This window comes from Mesitornis unicolor, unplaced genomic scaffold (genome assembly GCF_000695765.1).
Source record: "Mesitornis unicolor isolate BGI_N332 unplaced genomic scaffold, ASM69576v1 scaffold52967, whole genome shotgun sequence".
NCBI classification, from domain to species: domain Eukaryota; kingdom Metazoa; phylum Chordata; class Aves; order Mesitornithiformes; family Mesitornithidae; genus Mesitornis; species Mesitornis unicolor.
The window spans coordinates 1-22,233 of NW_010196790.1; the positions used below are offsets into that span (position 1 = coordinate 1).

At 36.9% G+C, this 22,233-nt stretch overlaps 1 protein-coding gene across 1 annotated transcript; it reads left to right on the forward strand.

Annotated features, from left to right (window-relative positions):
• Positions 1 to 503: 503 nt before the first annotated feature.
• LOC104533617 (pre-mRNA 3'-end-processing factor FIP1-like) lies at positions 504 to 21,553 on the forward strand (the record flags this gene model as incomplete). The annotated part of the gene is made up of 9 exons (XM_010188588.1): positions 504 to 541; positions 2,364 to 2,421; positions 5,634 to 5,743; positions 7,897 to 7,958; positions 8,150 to 8,257; positions 9,401 to 9,531; positions 12,179 to 12,288; positions 20,260 to 20,353; positions 21,392 to 21,553. Coding segments are annotated over 9 exons (873 nt in total), but the record flags the coding sequence as incomplete, so codon positions are not given.
• Between the last annotated feature and the right edge of the window lie 680 nt (positions 21,554 to 22,233).

The window sequence follows — 22,233 nt, forward strand, 5'->3', positions numbered from 1 at the left end:
CCTTCTCTCGCCGGTGCTCGGCTACTGGTCTCTGAGGGGCTGAAGGTCTCCCGGCCCCTCTGCCCTGTTCTGCACTGGTCGCGGTCGCGCAGGCCGAGGCGTGCAGGGCCTCCGCGGCCGGAGGCCCGCATGGCACTCCTGCTCCACACGCAGAACTGGGGCAGCCCAGCCTTTCCCCAGTACCCCCCTGCCCGGGTTCACAGCGTTGAAGTTCTGAACCAGCCTTAACCTTTTAGGCAAAAAGTTTCTTTACAACTTTTAGGACTTTCTTTACGTTCAGATCATAACAAAACCTGTTAACTAAATCCTACCCGTGTGATGGACCTGTCAGTATGGAGCACTGCAAGTTGCTCAGGGGTCTGCTCACTGATTTCAGTGTCTCAAGGGTTACTGGACAGTAAACTGAGGAGTTGCATAATAGTCTGCATGGCATGATATCAGTAATGGTTGGTATTCAGAGGGTTTCATTCTGAACTGCGTGTTTCTTTTCTCTTGCCGTAGATGAAAATGAAGCAGAGAAACCAGAGGAAGAAAAAGCTAGGTGAGTATCTTGACAACTGTATGTCTTGTAACATGGCTGTATAAAAGTTATGTTCGTTACATTCTACTTCCCAGCTGCCTAAAGGTCCTTAGTGCCTGAACACACACTGGTGTCTTTGAAAATCTCTTTAAGGTAGTATGTTTGATCTGCTGGAATGACTTGGCTTTTCTGTGAAATAGTTTTACTTGTGGAATTTATACACTTGAGTATGAAAGCTGTTTTAAATGTTAACTGTATGGACAGCAATAGCTCCTCACAAAATGCCAACAGGTCTTTTCTTTCTGTTTATTTATTTTATTGTACTTTGCAGTCTTAGTAATCAATGAAGACTTCATTTGTTCTAGATAATCCAGAAATCAAAAGACAGCCTGTGTCTCAAAGAGCATAGTTACAAGGAATACAAAGAAACAGTGGAAGATTACCAGCTACTTCGATGTGCAGGTCCCATAACACATCTGCTTAGCATTTTGGGATTGGTTTATTTATTAGTAAGAGAGTATTTGAGGGAAAGTTGGAAAAAGCTTAAGAAGCATTTGACAGAGCCTGTGTTATAAGAAACTGTATGAGAGAAAGCACAAAGATGTTCCTTTGAAAATCTAGTTAAGTTGATGGTGATTGGTAGTAAGAACTGACTGGAAATATGAATCCGTCTCTTGTACTGAATGAAGGAGGTTTCATAATTGATAAACTATGGAAATTGTTGATTGCTAAGATAAATAAAAGGGAGGCTAATACAAGAAAACATACCTTGTTAGTTTCTATAAATGCTTCCAGTCAAGATTTTTTTTCAATGAGAACTCTTGATTTTAGTTACCCTTGGTGGGTTTCTTGTCTGTAAGCTTGCTCAGTTGCTTTTTTTGAACTGATGTCAATGTTTGACAGGCACTGTGTGGTACAGCAGTAATGACCTCCACCACTTGACTACATATGGTATCATTTTGAAGCAGCTATTAGATGCAATTATCTGATTCCCCTTAGTTCTTACAGCATAAGAAACAGAGTTGTGTCCTGTCACGTTTTCTGTGTCGCTTAACACTTTTCTAGACCTCTCTTGCATTCATCTTGAATCATCTCTTTTCCAGGGCAAAGAATTCTAATTATTAATTTGCTCTTTATTTGGAAGCTATTCCGTATCAGGTGATTCCTTGAGTTCAGTTACCTTTTCTTGACCTGGCACATTTTGTCAGTGTTACTGTTGGTTAAGAAAATTATTTGCATGGCAGCAGTTGTGTTTTACTCCAGTTTCTGGTCTTGCTTGGCATTTGGCTGCCTCAATATGTAGTTATGGACTAAAAAGCATAACAAATGGTAGTTTATGCATCTTATGGGTTGTGTTTGGAACTCTGAAAGTGTGGTGACAGTTTACCTGTTAAAAGTTTTGGTCTCTGGTTTCTCAGTTTTGGCATTCTTTGTATACATGAAAATTGTGAGGTTTTATTCAGGTTCTGTAGGCAGTCTGTCATTTTACTGAGTGTTGAAGTGAAACAGTCAAGCTTGAATCTGTGGACCATACCTGGGCTGTGTTGGGTTTTGGTACAGTGCCTGTGAGTGAGTATTTTGCCAACAGACAACAGGATCAAAGTCATTCTAATCAATAAAAATTGGCAGTTGTTTACTCCATTTCAGAAATTTCTTTGCAGTGAAAGAATATTGTTTCTAAATGGCTAAATTAATCTTTTTTAATTAATGTGGAAGATAGCTGAAGCTTTGGGTCTTCTCTGGAATGATGTAGCGAGGTTTTTTTTGTCATTAGCTGAAAAAAGTGTGAAATACTATGTACTTAATGCCGAGTTTCATCTTTTCCTGTTTGTTTTTGTTTAAGTGCTCCACCCCCACCTGGAAATGAAGAGGAAGCTGCAGAAAATGGCGTTGTGAAAAAGGTAGCTTTAAATGTGTTTTTGAAATACTGCTTTAATTTGTTTTGATCTATTGGGTAGTTGTAATTTGGCTAGGACTTACAGTTAATTAAATTAATGTGTAAATGTATGCCCTTGATTTTTTTTTTCTTCTGAAAAATGTTTGACACTATTTGCAGAAACTGTAGGAATTAATAAATTGGGAAATCCGATTTCCAGCTGCAGTCCAATTTTTAAACTCTAACTTACAGAAAATAAATGAATAGTACTTCCAGGATTTTTGGGGAAGACACTGCTGTCTTTTCTCAAAGACTTCCTTTTGAAAATGATATTCTCTCTATTTTTCCTCACTGGTAGAAAAATAAAGTCCTCTGATCACTTTTGTTTTTTGAATGTGGTAAACAATAAACATTTGCAAAACTGTGTGAAAGTATGGAACAAGAGATGAATTACACGTGCCTTTCAGAGGCAACGTAGTAATCTTCAATGTTCAGTATGGCTTACAGCTTCAGTGGTAGTATGATGAAGGAAAGGACCAGGAAATGAAATTTACAGTTGCAGCATTGTCAGAAGGCCTCAGCGTACCGTAAATGGGAACAGTTGAAATCTGTTCTATGAAAAAAATGTAATTTTACTTCACTGGGCTAAAAAAGCTTCTGTCTTGCAAGAATTCTCTTAAGTGATGCAGAAACTAGGATCATAGCATTTGTGCAAGTTTTAAGGACTGGTCTCTCTCAAAAGTTTAATTTTTCAGTAAGTCGAATATTTATGAAAGATACTGCAACTTATTTGAAGTTTGGGGAAGAAAAACTTAAAACTTATTTCAGCTGTTGAAAAGCTCTTTATTGTAAGTACACCAAAGGCTTTTTGTGCTGATGCTAATACTGTAAGTGGGCAGTAGATTTAATGTTAGGTACAAGGAGACAATCGTATACTTTTTTGGACTTTCTGATTTTGAAATATTTCTGAAAAATCTCATTGATGCTGTTTCCTTGTACTTGCATATCTTTGTATTTTTCACCTATATACAACGTAGCATTGTTAGGATATAATTAGAACATCTCCTTAAAATTAAAAACTCTATGGGAAAAGATGCACATGAAGGGTCAGCAGCAACCAGGAAAAATGGATGGTGTTCGAGTTGGTTGAATGAAGAAAAGGTGACTGGTTCTGTGAGAAGGGAACTAAGAAGCCATGGTTTATAAGTGAAATTGGCTTTAGTTGGAAAGGTGCATGCTCCAGACAATTTTTTTTCTGTTTGATTTGTTTGTAAAGGCTCTGTACTGTGTGGGTTGCCTGGTGTGTGAGAGAGTGGTGAAATTACACTTTTCAGCAGTGGGGCATTGAAAGACTCTTGTCCGTCTTTAGCTGTCATTTACAGAATATCTATGCTGATCTAGACTTTCCCCACCCCTTGGTGAGACTCTTTATCGTTATGTAAGATATATTAATGTTGTATGCCAAGGATGAACTGCACTTCAACATGTTATCTTCTGTGCAGCTGCTTATTTTTGTCTTAATTTTAGTACCAGGCAAGTTAATAAATGCTATAGTAGATAAGGGCTGGAGCTCAGCTGTGCTTGGATAACTGCAGGCTACCTGAGCAGAGTCAACATGGCTTTGGTATGTTCATCCTCTTGCTGAAGAATTCGACAAGTACGTGGATAAGGGTGATCTGGTTGATAAAATTCACTTGGATTCCACCAAGTTTTTGAAGAAGTTTGTCACCAAAGAATATTGAGAAAACTAAGCGGCTATAGGATAAGAGTCCCACATGGATAATAGATATGTGAAGCACAGAAAACAGAGCATAGAAGTAAAGGTTCTGTTTTCACAGTGAAGGAAGGTCACCTCCAGTGGGGATCCTCTGGAATGTTGGGCATAACCTGTGCTGTTTAATGTGTTTATAAATTACTTGGAAAAGGGGTAAGTTGTGGTATCACAAGTTTTCTGATGTTACGAAGCTATTCAAAATAGTAAGAGCAAGGACTGTCTGTGAAGAACTGTGTGGTTAATAAATGGTTATTGAAATTCTGTATAGGAAAAGAAAAACAATGTTCATGGGAGTAGAACCAGGTTTACAAATGAAATGGTAGTCTCTGAGCTGATCATTACCACTTAGGAGGGACACACTAAGTTATGTAGAAACATCCATGAAAATGATGGTTAAATACTTGTCTGGAGTCTGAAAAGCAGTTAAGCCTTGGGAACAAAATAATGTATGGAGACTATAAATAAGGATTGACTCCTCACAGTCCCTTCCATATGAGAGTTTGAAAATTGTAGGAGCCTGGATGAAAACAAATAAAAGGGCTTGACTCTTCATGCAGTAGACATTGCTATGGAACTTGGTGCCAAAGAGGGTTGTGTCAGTGCTGAGAGTTGTGTGAATCCAAGGGAAGTCTGGGCAAGTACTTAAGAGCAAGATCCTTTGGGGGTTACTAAATAGACAAACCATCGCTGGCTTAGGAAATTGATAATAATCAACAGCTGAAGGAGTATTAGGGAGGAGCATCATTTGTGTTTGCCCTGTTTTTTCTCTCCCCTGTGGTCTCAGGGAGGGGTGGAAAACAAAGCAAAACACCAAACAAACCTGAAACACTGGACTGGATGACTCTTGATATGAATTAGCATGACTGTTTTTGTTTACCAGCAAGCTTGAATGCTATGGGACAGAACAGCTTGCAGTGTGCTCTTCTGTTTTTTTCAGCCTGTTCACTGAAAGATCTCAAGTATTTTATATAGTTTACTGATGTTAGGAACTGAATTGATTTATCTAAAGGGCAGTGTTTATCTACAACTGGAAAAATATTTATTTGAGTTACTCTGGATATGTAATTGAGGATGGCAAGAAGCTATTCTTGCATGTCTTTAAGTTTGTTCCTGAGTGACAAGATAAGAGTAGAACTGGTGTTTATGACCTAGATAAGAGGGAAGAAGGATACTAGATATTGGAAACCATTTAATGCTTATTTAGGATATGTTGTGTTTCAGAAACAGAAGCTTAGCATTAAAGATACTTCCCTATTTTGATCCAGATGTTTCAGATACTTGTAGCATTTCAGCAGATGAGCCTTCAAAATTGACTGTTAATGCTACTCAATTTTGAGGTCTAGGAAAAGAAGAATTTTCTTCTTTCAAAAATTTCTAGAATAGATTGTTTTGTCTGGATTATTTTTTCCGTTGTAAATATAAATGACTGCTTTTTGTCTAAGCAGTGACTTTTTCTTTCGTAGAAGGTGGCAGAGGCTGAGGCTGACAGTGATAGCGATAGTGATGATGATGAAGATGATGTCCAAGTCACCATAGGGGATATTAAAACAGGAGCTCCACCAGCTCCGTATGGGTAAGTTCTTTGCAAACGTTAACTGGGTGAACTTTCAAGATTACATTTAATTATTAATGCAGGCTCTTTAATACTCGTCAGTGTCAAATTGTATGCACAGTTAGTCTTGCTCTTTAACAGTGTTTTTAATTATACAGTAACTTGAAAACAAAAAATGTGAAATGAAATCGATGAAGTATCTTGAGCTGCTGTATGAGTTGGATTTTGTTTCAGGTTTTGGGAAATAATTGTATTAAGTTTGTAAAGTAGAGAGTTGGTTTCTTTATTCTGAAATGACTATGTTACATAGCATTTTTAGGGTCATTGTGATGGTGAAATTTTTGTTGCAAATGGTAGACTGGTAAGCACAGAGAACATTAGAAACATTTGTCCTTGGTCCTGTTTGTAGTGGATACAGTTCTAATCAGACCTCTATACTTCCAATTCGTATTGATTTTCTTAAATAAGATTTTAAAGGATGGAGCTGCCAATCTTTGGAGATAATTTCTCAAGATCATGGCTTAAACATTTATATGATACAAGAAATACATTGCTATTGTTATTGGCCCATATTTCTTTTTCTTGTGATAAAGGGCTTGGTTGTCACTGAGCATTTTTGAACGGTGTTAATTTTACCCAAAATTATGAAATGCTGTTTTTTCATTGCATGGAAGTTTTCTGAGGGAAGTGTTTTCCTTGTTTGTCTTGGCAATCCTAATTTTTTATGCTTATTAAAACCATAGTTACTAGGGCATAATTTCTTAATAGAGTTATGACAGGTCTTCAGGTACGTCTGACTCATGTATATTTTTGTGTTCTTAACTTTAGAATGCAGGCGATTTATTATTTTTGAAACATAGGATTTTAAAACTTTTAGTATTCCATGTCCTAAACTTAACTGTGTAAGTGAATGTAATATAAAAATAGCAATTCTTTCAGTTCTTTATTTGTTTTCAGTAAGTTGCAGTATGCTCCTGGTGTAGGCAGTGACCTCAAATTTTGAGACTAAAGCAAAACTAGATTTATATTCTGAGTGGATTTGCTGGTGCTCTTTCCATGAATAGAGAAAACAATGACCAGATGATCCTAAATCTAGTTAGAGTAGAAAGTTTTATGTAGAAATGGTTGTTTTCTGAAATTTGTTTTTCCTGGGCTAATTGGACTGAAAGTTCATGGAAGGGCAGTGATCTAAAACAAACTCAACTTTCTCTTCATTTAACTTCAGTGTAACAAGTTCCTTATATAGGATTAAATGACTTTTTGTATAGTAGTCAACTGCTGTTTAAAAAAACCCCAAAGGATTAGTTTGACAAAGTCATTGCCAAGTACAGCATGGCAGATCTGAAGGTTAAAAGCTTTATGTTGTTTTATACTGTTCTAACACTTGTATTAAATCTAGAACTGTGATGCTATAAACTACATATTGTCTTCTAGCTCTACGCTAATCTTGTTATGTTTATGGATTGATAACATCTGTGAGGATCAATGCAAATGTGTAGTGAAAGCTAGCTCTTAATGTTTCAGATGACCAATCCTGTAATACCTAAGGGAGTTAAATCAGTTCAGTACCTAGATTTCTGGGTGCATTTTTAAGGAAGAAAGCTCTCAAGTATTTTAGGAAGTGAAATGTTACATACTTTTCTGTTGGTTACAAGAACGAGTGATTGCTAGAAGTACAGTGAAACAGATGGCCTTTCGGTCATTGCAGAGAAATGCTTTTATTTCCATTTCTGTATGAATTAAATGGAATAATTATGAAAAGAGAAATGGATTGGTCTAAACCCTTTCTTTTCTTATTTTGTTTTTACCCTGATCCCCAGAGTGTCATCTGTATTCCTAAATGAACTGCATTTTTCCTTTCTCTCTTCTTCTGGTTCTGTCCATTCTTTTTTTCTGTCAAGGTCTTTATCCTTTCAACTCAGGAAGAGTGACTGGGACTTGCTTGACAACTGTTAATTAGTTGGAGAAGTTGCTACTGAGCATAGAAAGGTATACTCTTTTCCTCCTAGGCTGATCTCTTTACTTTTACAGTGTTACCAGCTTGGAAAGCTAGAGATTCGGGATGGCGATGAGCCTGGGTCCAGTTTGTTTCTGGATCTAGCTAACTCTTGTTTTGTGTTTTCTTCTGTTTTAGAGTTTTCTCTGTCTAATTTAATTTTCTTAATTTCTTTAAGTTATGGAGCTACACCTGTAAATCTCAATATTAAGACAGGAGGACGAACTTTTGGATCTTCTGGTAAGAAAAGTTACACAGAATCGTTAGTAAAAATGCAAGAAGTGTTTGATTGTTTTGGATTAAGTAATTAATTTTCACTTCCAAAACTCACTGATGAATTTAAGTCTGACTTATTTCTATTTTAAGTATGTTACAACTGTTAAAACTCTTTGGTAGAGACAGAAGGCTGTAACTTTCTCATTTCTTCACAGGTGCGAAAGTTAAAGGGGTGGATCTGGATGCACCAGGGAGTATTAATGGTGTGCCGCTTCTGGAAGTAGATTTAGATTCTTTTGAAGATAAACCTTGGAGAAAGCCAGGTAATACTGTGGTTTACATTAACTGATATGTAGGTATTCAAGTAAGTTATTTTAATAATAATACCTATTTACTGCTTATAGATGTTATCTACCCTACAACTAGAAGATATACTGTAAATTATTAATTTGGAAAAAGCAGCTAAGTTATGTGTTGCCTTTGTGCTGTGCCACAGTGTGTGGGGGTGTCATGTTTCTTAGTGTATATCCTGCACATCTGTCAGCAAAAAGAGACTGTGGGACTTACCTTTTTTTTTTTAAATACACACATATTCTGAACTCTCGTTGGAAACCTGTGTTTCTGTGGAGATTACTGCCATTCTGTGCAATGGGACAGAAGATAGAGCAGAATGGAAAATAGTTCTAGGAGTTTTGAGCATGAAAAATGGTGAAATGTAGCTGCCTGTGCTTCTTTGTGTTCACACATAGATGCCCATAAGCTTTGAGGAAGAAGCTGGTACCACATAGGCTTCCCATAAGTCTGCTGTGTGTATTGTCTGGTTGATTCAAGTGTTTTGGCCAGACTTGTCTTAATACCAGCATTGGTTGTTTTGGTTTGTTTTTTTTAGTGGCCGTATATCTTGCTGCTGTGTATAGGTTTTTTTTCTAGTGTTTGTATATTGCTTTGGCAATGCGGATAGTGTCTACAAAATGCAGAAAGAAGCCTTTGATAATATTCTGGTGTTTGAACTCTTAGCTGTTTGAAATACATTCTGTGCACTTAAGTTACAGCTGGTATCTCTCTTACAGTAAAAAATACTTCATGGCATCAAATGAAACCAGGAGTCAAAACAAAACCAGGAGTCAAATACAGAACAAGCAAAATGGAGTGGTTCTTCACTGAACATACAGCAAACCTGTAGATCTTAAATTTATCCTATTGTAAAGATAAAAGGATTAGAATATCCTATGATATCTACTCTTGATCTCTCAGACAGGTTGCTAGGCAAAATACTTTTTCTGCCTGTTTTTATAGTCCTAGCCATGTGTTTACTGATCTAAAACTGTACTGTACATGTCAGTAGTATGTTTTTTAGATTGGTGGCTATTCCGTTTTGGTGTTATAAGTAGAGTTGTATGTATGTTCAGTGAAGAAAAGATGAACTGTATAATGTCCTGAAAAGAACTATGCTTTTCTGTTTAAAGGGGCTGATCTCTCTGATTATTTCAACTATGGGTTCAATGAAGATACCTGGAAAGCTTACTGTGAAAAACAAAAGAGAATACGAATGGGTCTTGAAATTTTACCAGTTACCTCAACCACAAATAAAATTACGGTAATTAGTACCACTTTTGTGGTATTCTACATGCTTTATTTCCCTGTAAAGCTGTTTGTGTGTTGTAAGCTTGTTCTGCCCAATTCAGTGCATTTGTTAGAGTTTGTACCTGACTCCCCACCCTGAGCCTAGAATGTTCCTGTGTTGCTTCACTGGCAGTTTGTGTGGGTGTTGTGACAGACTAGCTACAGCTAGATTGCATCTGTACCATTGTTCAGATTGTGGCCCATCACTTAAGAGCTGTATGATATCTTAATGGGCAATGTGTTATTTAACTTAGGCTGAAGACAATGCTATGGAAGTAAGACCAGGTGCAGAGATTCTCGATGGCAGATACCATCTTTTTAAGGTGAATTTTAGTAAACTTTTGTTGGTTGCTCTCATTTTTGTTGAGTATTGCTTCCCATACCGCCACAGACTGATAGAAGAACAACTGAAATGGACATAGCCCTTATTTCAGACTCTCATCTTACATCAGTGACTTTCTGCATATGTCACAACATGCTGATTAAGACATGTTGCTTTGTTCATCACCCTTCTGCAAGCATGTGAGTTAGTGGCCTGGTGAACTAACAAATTTCCTAGTGAAACTAAATTTTCTCTATGTGTTGGTTTATTTTTAGTTTGGTGCATTTGGTTGTGGAGATTAAAGAATTTGTGCAGATATGCTGGGGAAGCGTTTGTAGGTTATGGCATGTTTATTTTTCCTGTGGCCTTGTAGCTCTTACTCTGATTTGTAACACTTATCTTTGGCAACTCTGAGACATGAAAATCAATCTTCCATATTTTTCTATTGTCCTTTTGGGATTAGATGGCAATAAATCAAGTTATGTATACTTTTCCGTTCTCAAATGCTGATTTTCAGAGTGCAGAAAAATCTATATGACAGGCCGTATCTTAAGGATTGAACATTTTTTTTTTCCAACTTCTCGTTTTCTCATTTACTCTTTCCTTTGATACTAGAGATAAAATTAAAATACAAAAGTTACTTATTTTGCTTATTTTCAGTATGCAGTCATTTTTGTTCTCGAATTGTCATTAAACTGACTTGGAACTGTTTGTTGCTTGCTTCTGTGTACTCCTGTGACAAAAGTATCAATTGCAGACATATTTTTGTTTCCCCTCATATACTACTTGAGGGTATCAGGTCTTTTGACTTTATCTTAGCAAGAACAGATCAGAAGCTCCCTGGGGCTTTTTGCCTTCCTCAGTTATCATTGTAATAGTGTTACCAAGTGGTCGAAATGGTGATTAATGGGGGTTACAATTTGCAGCTGACTACACTCTCAAATTTCTCTGAACTGTTGTCTTGAAGGAAGAAGAATAAATATTCCAAACCAAAGCTGCTGCTATCTGTAGCTCAGTATTGACTTTCTGGGGATCCAGTGATCAAACACTACAGATAATAATTGTATTGTAAGAGTTTGTCATGTGTTGTACAATTATTAAATAATTTCATTAACTTTTTCCCTACTCTTCTGAAATACTAAGTTTCTTGTAATTTACATGATATGTTTGGATTAATCTCCTGTAACTGGCAAGAGTTTGTCTCCTGCATTTTCCTGTTGCTCATTAATTATTAGAAGTCTTACACATTTTTTTCAGATAAATACTTAAACCAAACCTATTCAGTTTTTGGTTTTTGGTTTGGGTTTTTTTTTTCCTTATTTCTGGATACTAAAGTTTTTAATTCAGTTTTTAACAAATCTTTAACTATTTATGTGTATTTTTGTGCACCTGGGAAAGAGGTGCATGTTTTTAGAAATAAGATGCTGCAAAAGCTTAGTAGTTCATTTGCCTACAAAAAGCTGTGAGATCACAGCCTATGTGATGTTATACCGTGAGTGATCTAGCTATGTAGAGCGATGTAGCTATGTGGTTGGTACAGTGGGAGTGTCTTTAAAAACTGAATCAGTACAGAGTTCTCTTTAATGATAACCCATGTAGGTTTTTCTTTCATGTGTAATATGCTGCTGAAGTTAAACAATACATGGCGTGCTTGCATGAAAAATCTTGCATAGCTTTAATAATGTGTCTCTGGAATATTGCAGTACTTCAGAAACAGCAGTATGTTTTTGAAGTATTCAATCTGAGCTAATGAAAAATCTTCTAGAGTTTGTATTACTTTGAGTATGAGGTGACTTCCTGGTATGACTTGGAAATTAAGTGGTTACTAGATCTCATGGTCAGTGAGGCAGACTGAGGATCCACTCAGTTTCTTGTCTCATGGTTTGTTGTTGGGTAGCAGACTTCTTAGAGATCTCTGTGGTTAAGATTATGAAGGTTTTTTTATTTTTTTATTAAGTTTGCTGCTTTTAAAAATTAAGATATTTTTTTCATACAGGAGATTCTACAAGAAAATCCGTTTGGTCTATTCACATCCAAATCAAATGCTTGGAGACTGTTTAATCTTCTGTAATAGTTTGTTCTCTGGCATATTGCTTCATATATAAATTAAACACAGTACTTAAGTAATATAGCCTTTAACAAGATGGAATTTTACTAGCTGTTCAAAGGTGACAGTTTTATAAAAATATGATTAAAGTTGGACGTACTTTCTTTTTTGTGCTATGTTTTCATAGCTATGCGCTATGTTGAGGCTACTACACTTCTGAGGTTAAACTAATGATGAAACATTATTTTGAAGGTACAGCAGGGCAGAACTGGAAATTTGGAGAAAGAGTTGACAGTGCAGTCGACCAAAGCTGATTTCACATCTCCTCCTGCCTTACTCAAATCAGGAATTCCAACAAACAGGTCAGTTAGTTGTAACACAGTAACTTTTTATGCTGTTATCTCTGTATATTTGAAGTTCATGGTTTTTGTAGGAAGAAACAAAAATATGCTTCTGTAACAGGTGGAAATGAGAGGAAGAGTGATCCTGATCACTTCTAGCCTTCAGTCACCGCATGAATGCTGTACTATCTTCTTGACTGTTCAGGAAAGAGAAAGTAGAAGGGAAGGGGAGCAAAAACAGCAGGGCCAAATACCAAAGCAGCTATAAAAATCCAGGTGTTGATGTATGACGCCGTGTTTTTTGTGTAGAATTAGATTGATCAACAAAATGTTTCTAGCTAGTGTCTTTATGGGTATCAGCTGACTCACCTTTTCATTTAAACCAGATGGAATCAGACAGCTGTGACTTCAGCAGCTGGAAGAATTCCTGTAACCCAGTCTGACCTGTGACATACCTTTAGCTTCTCCCTATCTGACTATTTTATTATACTTTCTCTGAAATGAGATATTTCCTCACTAGGATTTCTTCCTCTCCTTCTTCCAGCCCCAGGCTTTAAGAAGTTATGTCCTTTGTATCTAAGCTACTGCTGCTTGCTACCTGTCACTTGACTTAGGATGAATCCATGCTGCTGCTTTACTTCAGTTATCAAGTGATCCTGTTTAGGAGTTTTGATTTTGTGCAAATGAAAAGCCATTGTACTCACAGAATTACAGAATGGTAGGAGTTGGAAGGGACCTCGAAAGATCACCCAGTCCAAACCCCCTGCCAGAGCAGGATCACCTAGACTAGGTCACACAGGAATGCGTCCAGGCAGGTTTTGAATGTCTCCAGAGAAGGAGACTTCACAACCTCTCTGGGCAGCCTGTTCCAGTGCTCTGTCACCCTCACAGTAAAAAAGTTTTTCCTCATGTTCTCATGGAACCTCCTATGTTCCAGCTTGCACACATTGCCCCTTGTCCTGTCATTGGACATCAGAGAGAAGAGCCTGGCTCCTTCCTCCTGACACTCGCCCTTATACAAATTTATAAACATGAATGAGGTCACCCCTCAGTCTCCTCTTCTCCAAGCTAAAGAGACCCAGCTCCCTCAGCTGCTCCTCGTAAGGGAGATGCTCCACTCCCTCAATCGTCCTTGTGGCCCTGCGCTGGACTCTTTCAAGCAACTCCCTGTCCTTCTTGAACTGAGGGGCCCAGAACTGAACACAATATTCCAGATGTGGTCTCACCAGGGCAGAGTAGAGGGGAAGGAGAACCTCTCTCGACCTACTCACCACACCCCTTCTAATACACCCCAGGATGCCATTGGCCTTCTTGGCCGCAAGGGCACAGTGCTGGTTCATGGTCATCCTGCTGTCCACAAACACTCCCAAGTCCTTTTCTGCCTGGCATCTTTCTAGTCACTCATCCCCAAGCCTGTAGCGCTGCATAGGGTATTATAAGTGATGGTAAGAGAGGTAGAGCAGGTTGTATGCTTTCCTTATCAATACTTAGATTGGCATCTATGACTTGTCTTTATTGCTGCATCCATAAGTACCATGACTGATTCAGAGGTTCAGTTATGTTCAGTTATTCCATCCTTTAAGATTCAGTTCAACACTTAATCATATTTCTCTTGGGTGGAACAAAAAAAAGTCTTGCTTGATACTTTGCCTACATTTTTCTTTCACTCCTAGGTTACTCGTCCTGGTAGTGTAAATTCTTCTCTGAGCTACCAGGATATACTCTTCCAATTTTGGTAGATTTTTGTGGGGTTTTTTTTCCATTTTTCTTTGTCTAAAAACTAGTAAAAGTCTTCCAAATTTTGCACCAACCCTGTAATTATTATATTTATTTTTTTTTTACTTTTCTGAATTCCTTCTGATGTGTGATGTTCTTGTAACAAAGTTCTCAAAATGGAATGTACTGTTCACAGGGTAAAGATTCCAAATTTGTATCTAGTATGGGTTTTGTTATAGGATTTCAATTCTTTATGCATCTCATTGGTGGACAGAGAATCTCTGAACTACTTTAGAAAGTAGTTAATGACCAAGATATTAAAATGTAGTTACACTTAAAGTTGTGGGAAAAAAAATCTGTGATTCTGTTAAATTAGTGTTTTGTTGTAAGAAAGCTTAATACAGTAAGGTCCTACATGTGCTTGGTGTGAGCTTCGTAAGTAAATTCGTTGTTGTATGCTCTTGCTAAGATAAATCTGTCTTACTATAGATGTCTTTATATCATATTTTTATGCGATACTGGTTTTTTAATGCCTGAAGTTAGCAATCCCAAGTTTAAGTGATCATTACTCAGAGCTTTCCTGAGAAACTTAATAGATGTCTGTTTCCTCTAGGAATTAAGTTTACCTTAGCAAAGATTGGGAAACCCATATATCTTTAAGAATGGGAAGCCAGTAAGTGAAGTTTGTCTGTTTTATAGACAAAGAGGAAAGAAAATGGTACATTTCCAGTTGTATCACCCGTGCATTCTGGTGGTTAGGATAGGTTGTTTTATGTACATTTAGTGTGAATACTCTAATAGTAATTTGTTACAATGGCAAAACTGACTTATTTCCATACTTAATATCTGCTCCTTTGGATACATTTGCTTAAAATAAATTCATGTGTAAAGAAAAAGGTATTTCTGCAAAGTGGTCAGAAAGAAGTCTTTCTTTTGAAAGAAAATTGTATGCTCAAAAAACTGAGAGTAGCTCAGTGAATGGGTATGTCTTAACTGCATGGATTATAAATAGTTCTACTTGAATGATTTCTCCAGAAGGCAGCTACTATTTTCTGTTTATAAAAACCTGTATTACTAATTTCTTTATAACCAGGCAGTGTTTTATGGGATTAAACTTTTACTTTGGTTAAAGAGTTGATTTTGAAATTTTTTAGCAATCCAGCTCTTTGAAAATTTAAAATAATAGCCTTTATGCTATGAGGCATTTGCAGTAGCTTTGTTGTGAAACTGCTGGAAGCATTTCTCATGTAGCAGTAAAACTTCTCTCACCTTTTAGCTGTAGTTGATACATTTGGGGAAAGGGAGGGGAAAAGTGATGGAGCTGGCTATAGCAGCATTGGTGTGGGGATTGGTGAGGAGCTGGGCATAAGGAGAACAGGAACTCAAGAAGCAGAAAAGATAGAGACACAACAAAAGACCTAGGCATTTTATCTCACCGGAAGCAGTACCTCTTTTCAGTTACAGAGGAAGTGACGAAAAAGCCAGTTCAGGCATCAGAAAGTGTCAGGAACAATATAGGAGGGACAAATCACCCAAATGAAGGTAAGAGGGGGGGAAATATAAAGATATTATCCTAATTTAACATTGTAATTCCCCATTTACTAGTCAGGGCTGCAACATCACTTTGTGGATGATTTTACACGTAGATATTGCAGAACGTGTTTCTTTTTAGTGAGGAGTCTGAGGACAGACTGTGTAATTTTCTGCTTACTGTTTTTACCTTTTTAGTTTGACTACGGTAGTGTTTGCACATGATTGTAGTTGAAATTCTCAAACAAAAAATGTCTCTGAGGCCTAGCAAGAATATTACTCATTACCAATATGGCGGTTGTAGCTTATAAAATAGAAACAGAATTATTGTAAATAAAAGTTACTACTTCACTAGAATTACATCCTAAGTGCTTCACGCAAAGAAAAAATCAGTGTTTGTTCATACAGTGTATCTGTGCGAGAGATTTTGCTTACATTTAACAACAGTGGCTGTCTTATCATAGCTGAGCTGTTCTTTAGAAGTGACACCTGAACCTCTTGTTTTGATTCTGTGATACTTAGGGCTGTTGAATAGCACAAAGTGATGTCTCATTCTGAAGGAGGAGTTAGAATGTAATGGAGATGGTTTAGTAAATGCACATCATATACAATGTGATCTAAAATAAAATGTTTTTTCTCTAGAGGTAGTTAAAGATTCATTGTGTGCATAGTAACAATTAGGGTAAAAACCTGAAGGTATCTCTTTTTGAGTATGCTGCTTTCTGGAACACAAAGAAGATTTGACATATTTTAAACCTGCCAGGTCATGGAGATATCTTACTGGCTTTTAGACCAGTGTCATTTTTCAAGGACTGGGAGATAGTGTTTCTTTTGTAGCAGAGAAATAAGCAGAAGTTTCATTTATATGCTAGATGCAATAACTGGTATTTTCTCATCCCAGTAATAGCTATAACAGGTCTCCATCACAAAACTTTGTTCTGTCAAAAGCTCTTAGTTTTCTAACTTCCATTTGTACTCATTAGTAATAACCCAAAAAAGCATATTGCATTTAAATGAATTTTGCTTTCAGAGAACTTAGCCTGTCAAAACAATGAGCTGTTTATCAGCTTTCTCTGTGCTTGGGCCTTTCTGCAAACAGAATTTTTATAGAAAATAGATTTGCGATATGACATTACTGTGAAAAAATACAGGTTTCTCTTGTTTCATGAACTAGCCTTGTGAGACTAAACAATGAAAACTCAGATACTGTTTTGAAAAAATGTCTTATTTCATATATCAGTGGTTTCTGAATTAAATTTGTTTGCTGCTTAATTATATCAGTTAACTCGGCAGCATTGAGGCTGTCCTTAAGAGGGGGAAAATAAAGCATAAAACACATAAGCAAGACAAGAAGGAATACAAGAACATATTAAATACAATTTTTAAAGTATATTATAATTCTGGAATTCTTAAACTAGACTATAAGTCTGTCATCCAGTATTTAGACTGCTCCTGAATTCTGGGAAGTGTATCTGTGGGGTATCCAAAAAGCAGTGCATTATTTACATTACTTGTGGTAGCAATAAGTGATTTCTGAAGCTATTAATTTGGAAAATAATCGGTTTTGGTTTTTTTTTTTCTTGTTTTCTTCCCCCTTCCTCTTTGCTCTGTAGAACTTCAGTGAACTCATCTTGCCAAATGAGACTGAGATACCTTTCTGAATTAAATCTCCATGGAGAGTGGTATTCATAGTGCAAATAGCTCGTAAATAACCATTCTCTAATTAGAGTGAAATCACTCACTGAGTTACTGGAATGTTCCTTTCAAGCTGCACTTTGTATGAACTCTGCATGTGCATCCCACACACATGGGTTGCCTCATTATGTTTGGTTGTATCCATTGGGAATGCATCTGTATCCCAGGTGCCATGATGGTGTAAGGGACAAACCAAGCCCTTTCTTTTCTTTGTGTACAGTGCTGAGACAGAAACCCAGTAATGCCTGCTTAACATCTTATCAGTAAGCTAGATAATAGGTGGAGAGTCTTTGAAATTTCCCATGTGCCAACTTGGCAAGACTTACTCAAGATCTGAGTCTTCAAATGTGCCCTTCACAGAACTGCTGAACTGCTAAATTCTGGACTCTTAAGATGCCTCGGTTGCCTTTGTGAATATTACAGTTTTGACAGTGGTATTATGCTCCATTTACAACTGAACATATGCTTTCCTTTGTTCAATTTCAAGCTCTTTTAGTGGCATACCTAATAAAATCATTATCGCAGTCTTGGAAATAGAGAATTTGTAAAGTTCAAGGTATGATGGCAAATTCCTGAACTCATCCATCATTACAAAATTTAAACCTCTTAGCAGCTGTTAGGAAGAACAATGAACATACCAATATAAAACATTATTAAATATAATTCTAGAACACCAGCTCAGTGAGAATAAGCGAACATAGATGTACTCTTCAGACTCTAGAAAAATTAAGTGAAAGCCCTGTTCGTTTCAGTAATGTTGCCAGTGCTTCAATGTCCTTGTAATGAGGGGCCCAAAACTGAACACAGTATTCGAGGCGCAGCCTTGCCAGTGCTGAGTACAGGGGAAGGATGACTTCCCTGGTCCTGCTGGCCACACTATTTCTGATACAAGCCAGGATGCTGTTGGCTGCCTTGGCCACCTGGGCACACAGCTGGTTCATACTCAATTGACTGTCAACCAGGAACCCCAGGTCCTTTTCTGCCTGGCAGCTTTCCAGCCACTCCTCCCAGAGCCTGTAGTGCTGCATGGGGTTGTTGTGATTGAAGTGCAGGACCCAGCACTTCGCCTTGTTAAACCTCATACAATTGTCAGTTTTCTCTACTATAGTTTCCCATATAGGTGTGACACAGATGTACCTTTGTTTCTCTCATCCATTAGCAGTGTAATTTTGTACTTCATTTTCTAATGGAGTTGACCTGAGTGAATCTTACTTTTTAACCTCTTCTAGAAATTAACCGTGGGCTGCAAAATAGGTAGGTTTTGTTCTATCTGCATAAAGTTATGACTTATCTGCATAAGTTATAAATTGTCTATAAAGCTGGTTTTCTGGGTTTCATTTGTTTTGGGGCTGCAAAGAGAAAAGTTCACTGTACTTCAGATTCTTCCTTTCTTCAAATACTGATTCCCCATTGTCACAGATACCAGGTTTTCATTTTAGTAGGTGGCGTTCAGATCCTTGTCATATTATCTTCTGGTCTGGCACTTGGAGTCCCTCTTTACTGTCAGTATATTCCCATGGTTGATTTATTGAATATTTTGAGTGATTACACTTTAAATTTTAGTGTTTGTGTCCAGTGGAATGACATTGTGTCCTTACCCACAGTGCAACATTTTAAATCAGCTTTGAAAAGTTAAAAATAAAAAGTTGCAGTTGACAACTGTGTGACCACAATATCACATGGTTTTGGGGGCTTAAAGATACCTCTCTTAACAGACTATGTGAATATGCATATGGGAGTTAAGAATTTTATAGCAGGAGCAGCTGAAGTCTTAACGGACATAAGCTTAATTGATTGACTGGTTTGGAAACTGAAGTGAGATACATTTGCATTTAAAATTCACACATTGACTCCAGTATGGACTTGAACAACATGTTCACAGTGAACTGAAATCACTGAAAATTGAAATTCGAGATTGCATTTTTCTAAATAAGATGCATTTCTTTAAATTAATCATTAATAACCATACTCGTTGAGAACGTGATCTTTTAATTACTGTTGCTGCTTCCCAAAATGTTAGTTCTATTTCCAGTGTTAGCCAAAATAAGAAACTGGAATGGTAGTCATCATTAGCAGTGAGGAGAAAAATGGAAAAAGTCATTCTGGTAGTACATTAAGTTGTGATCCATTGAGGGCTGAATATGATCTGTGATCCTGTTTATGTCAGGCATGAAAAGTTATAGTAGAGGTAGGAAGGGTCCACAAAAAGATGAAATAAATAATGTAAGTTACAGAGTCACTTCTATATGAGGAGAGATGTGGACTAGTTCAGCTTGGGAAAGAGACAACTGAGAGAAGATACAAAAGAGGTACTCTGTATACTACACTGACAGAGAACAAGGAGGTTGATTTATGTTTTATTTATTTATTTATTAAATACAGGGACTGTTGGGCACCAAATACAATTGTCGGGCAAATGAAGTAGCTGAAACAGATCTCATCATGGGAGATCAAAAGTAAAAGTGCATTCAAAAGAGATTGTGCAAATGCAAGTTTACCAGGGGCTGTCAAACACAGTTGCATGGGAAGTCTTTGAAATTTTGTTTGGCAGAAACTGTGAGGAAAAGAATGTATATGCTTGTCACTTTTTTGGCAATCTTTCTCTAAAAATCCATTACTAACTCTTCTACTTGCAGTTTGGGAATTATTTCTAATTATTAGTTTATACCTATTTAACTTTAGATTTTTGTAGAATTTCTGTTTAATATATTCTTTTCCTACTCAGTTTTTTTGTGATCTCACTGTATTGTTTCTTTTTTTTTATTATTGGTGACAGAAGTGTTTATTATCTTGTAGGAGAATGTGGAGAAGTCAGCCTTTGTCCTACCAGAGTCTTTATTGATGCATTGTTTAGTTCTACACACTTGCATAGTTCAGCAGATTTATCACATTTAATGTTCTTCAGGAACGGTCTTTTATGATTCATGCAGAAGAAGAAACTTGGCATTTAGAATGAGAGAAATACATAGGATTTTCTTCTCTTTCTTTTATTTTTCTTTCCCCCCCCTTTTCTAATTCTGCTTGTTGATTGTGGCTTGTCCTGTGTTGCAGGCGATTAACTGGTGCAATAGATGTGATTGGACAGACCATCACTATCAGCAGGGTGGAAGGACGACGGCGTGCTAACGAAAACAGCAACATACAGGTTTTATACTGCAGATTTGCACACTATCATTGACTAAAAGGCATTTTTACTTTCCCCATAGCTTGTGATTAAAACATTTCAGTGTGTATGAGTGAGTAACACAGCAGTACCTTTAAGTTCAGGAAGCAAGTTGTGGTAGTTAATTTAAATGTATTAAGACTAAATATTTGATATATTTCAAAAGATAAATGTTTTGGTATACTTCTTACTGAAAGGAAATGAGCAATATTGCGGGTTTACAGTCTAGGAGACAGCATTGCGTCTGCTAGATCTGCATGGGATAACGTTTTGTTTACTAAGTGACAAAGATAAATATTTAAACTGACTGTCCATTTCTCCCCTATTCCTGCCAGATGCTAATGCCGAAAGTGAAAGCTTCTTTGTATGCAGTTTGAGAAATGCAGACTTTTAGAAATAAGTTGTGAGGAAATAAATAGTTAATAGTACTTTTTAAATTATATTGTATTTTACCATAAATGTACGATTAGTCTTTATTATGTTAGTCTTTATGGGCTTGGATTATCTTAAGAAAACAAATAAATTCATTAAGATTGAATACACTATTTCTCTCCTGACTTAACCTGTGGAGAAGAGTCAAGGTTGCTTGGTGCCCTAGCTGCATTTTCATGTCAATTTAGGTTAAATTTAAACAAATGATTGTGGATTGTAGTGCTTATAGTGAAAACGCTGCCATGTGTTTTTCAGCTGAACTCGCAATTTAAAGTCTTGGGTTTTTTCATGCTTTTCTTATTGATTTTTAAAATATTTTCTGCTATATATAAATTTAAGATGGCCATATTCACATGGTTTATATTCCCTCTCAAACCTGATGTTCATTGTTCCCTATTGGCTGCTTCTAGACCCTCTGAGGTGCTTGGCAAGTACGGGACAGTGAACACAGATAGAACTTAAAACTATCTGAATATGGCTCTTTAGGTGCATAAGTAATACTTTCCTGTGGTAGTAACTGGAAAGAGAGGAAACCTATCTTCTGCCCTTTTGACATAGCAATTGTAACTATAGTTTGATATTTTTCAGGTTCTTTCAGAACGATCTAATCCTGAAGTAGACAATTTTACCAAGCCACCTCCATTTTTCCCTCCAGGAGCTCCACCTACCCACCTTCCACCACCTCCTTTCCTCCCACCCCCTCCAACTGTCAGTACTGCTCCACCTCTGATTCCCCCACCAGGTAAATAACCCGCACTACGGAGGATGTGAAAAATCAGAGATGCATTATCATCAAATGCTTGATGATAATGAATTAAAGACAGCGCACTCTGTGCACGTTTGTCTGTACGTACAGAATTTCAGAATTTTGTGTTCTACTCTTTTAAAAAATATATCTGCAAGGCAGAAACAGAAACTTTTGTCTTTACTTTCTCAGTAAGCATAATCTCAAGTAGAAGATAATTACCTAAAGACTAAATGTTGAATCTTGTGTCCTTGAAAATGTTTGAAGTGAGAAGCTGTTTTGAGTAATTCAACTACTGTTAATGCTATTGTTAGATACACGTTAACAAGTCATTCTTTAAAATTTTGAACTACAAGTATGGCATACCATGAGTCTGTGTCAGAAGTTAGATTTTCTAATGTCAGTGCAGTATTCTTGCTGTCAGTCAGAGCTCTTATTTTAGCACCTGAGGTTTTTATCCAGTGTCCTGTGTCTGTGAATCTTAGAGGAATCAAAGCTCTTTGAGAACTCTTCATTGTTAAATCTGGGTTGAAATTTACTAATATTTACTGAAAATTGATGTTTATGTATGTTTACTGGAAGGAATGTTAGGGGTATTTGCACAAATGTGCAGTTACCTGAGTGTTGTCATTTTAAGGAATTAAGTTCATAAGGACTTAGCAAGGAACTAAGAGGAATGGTCAGT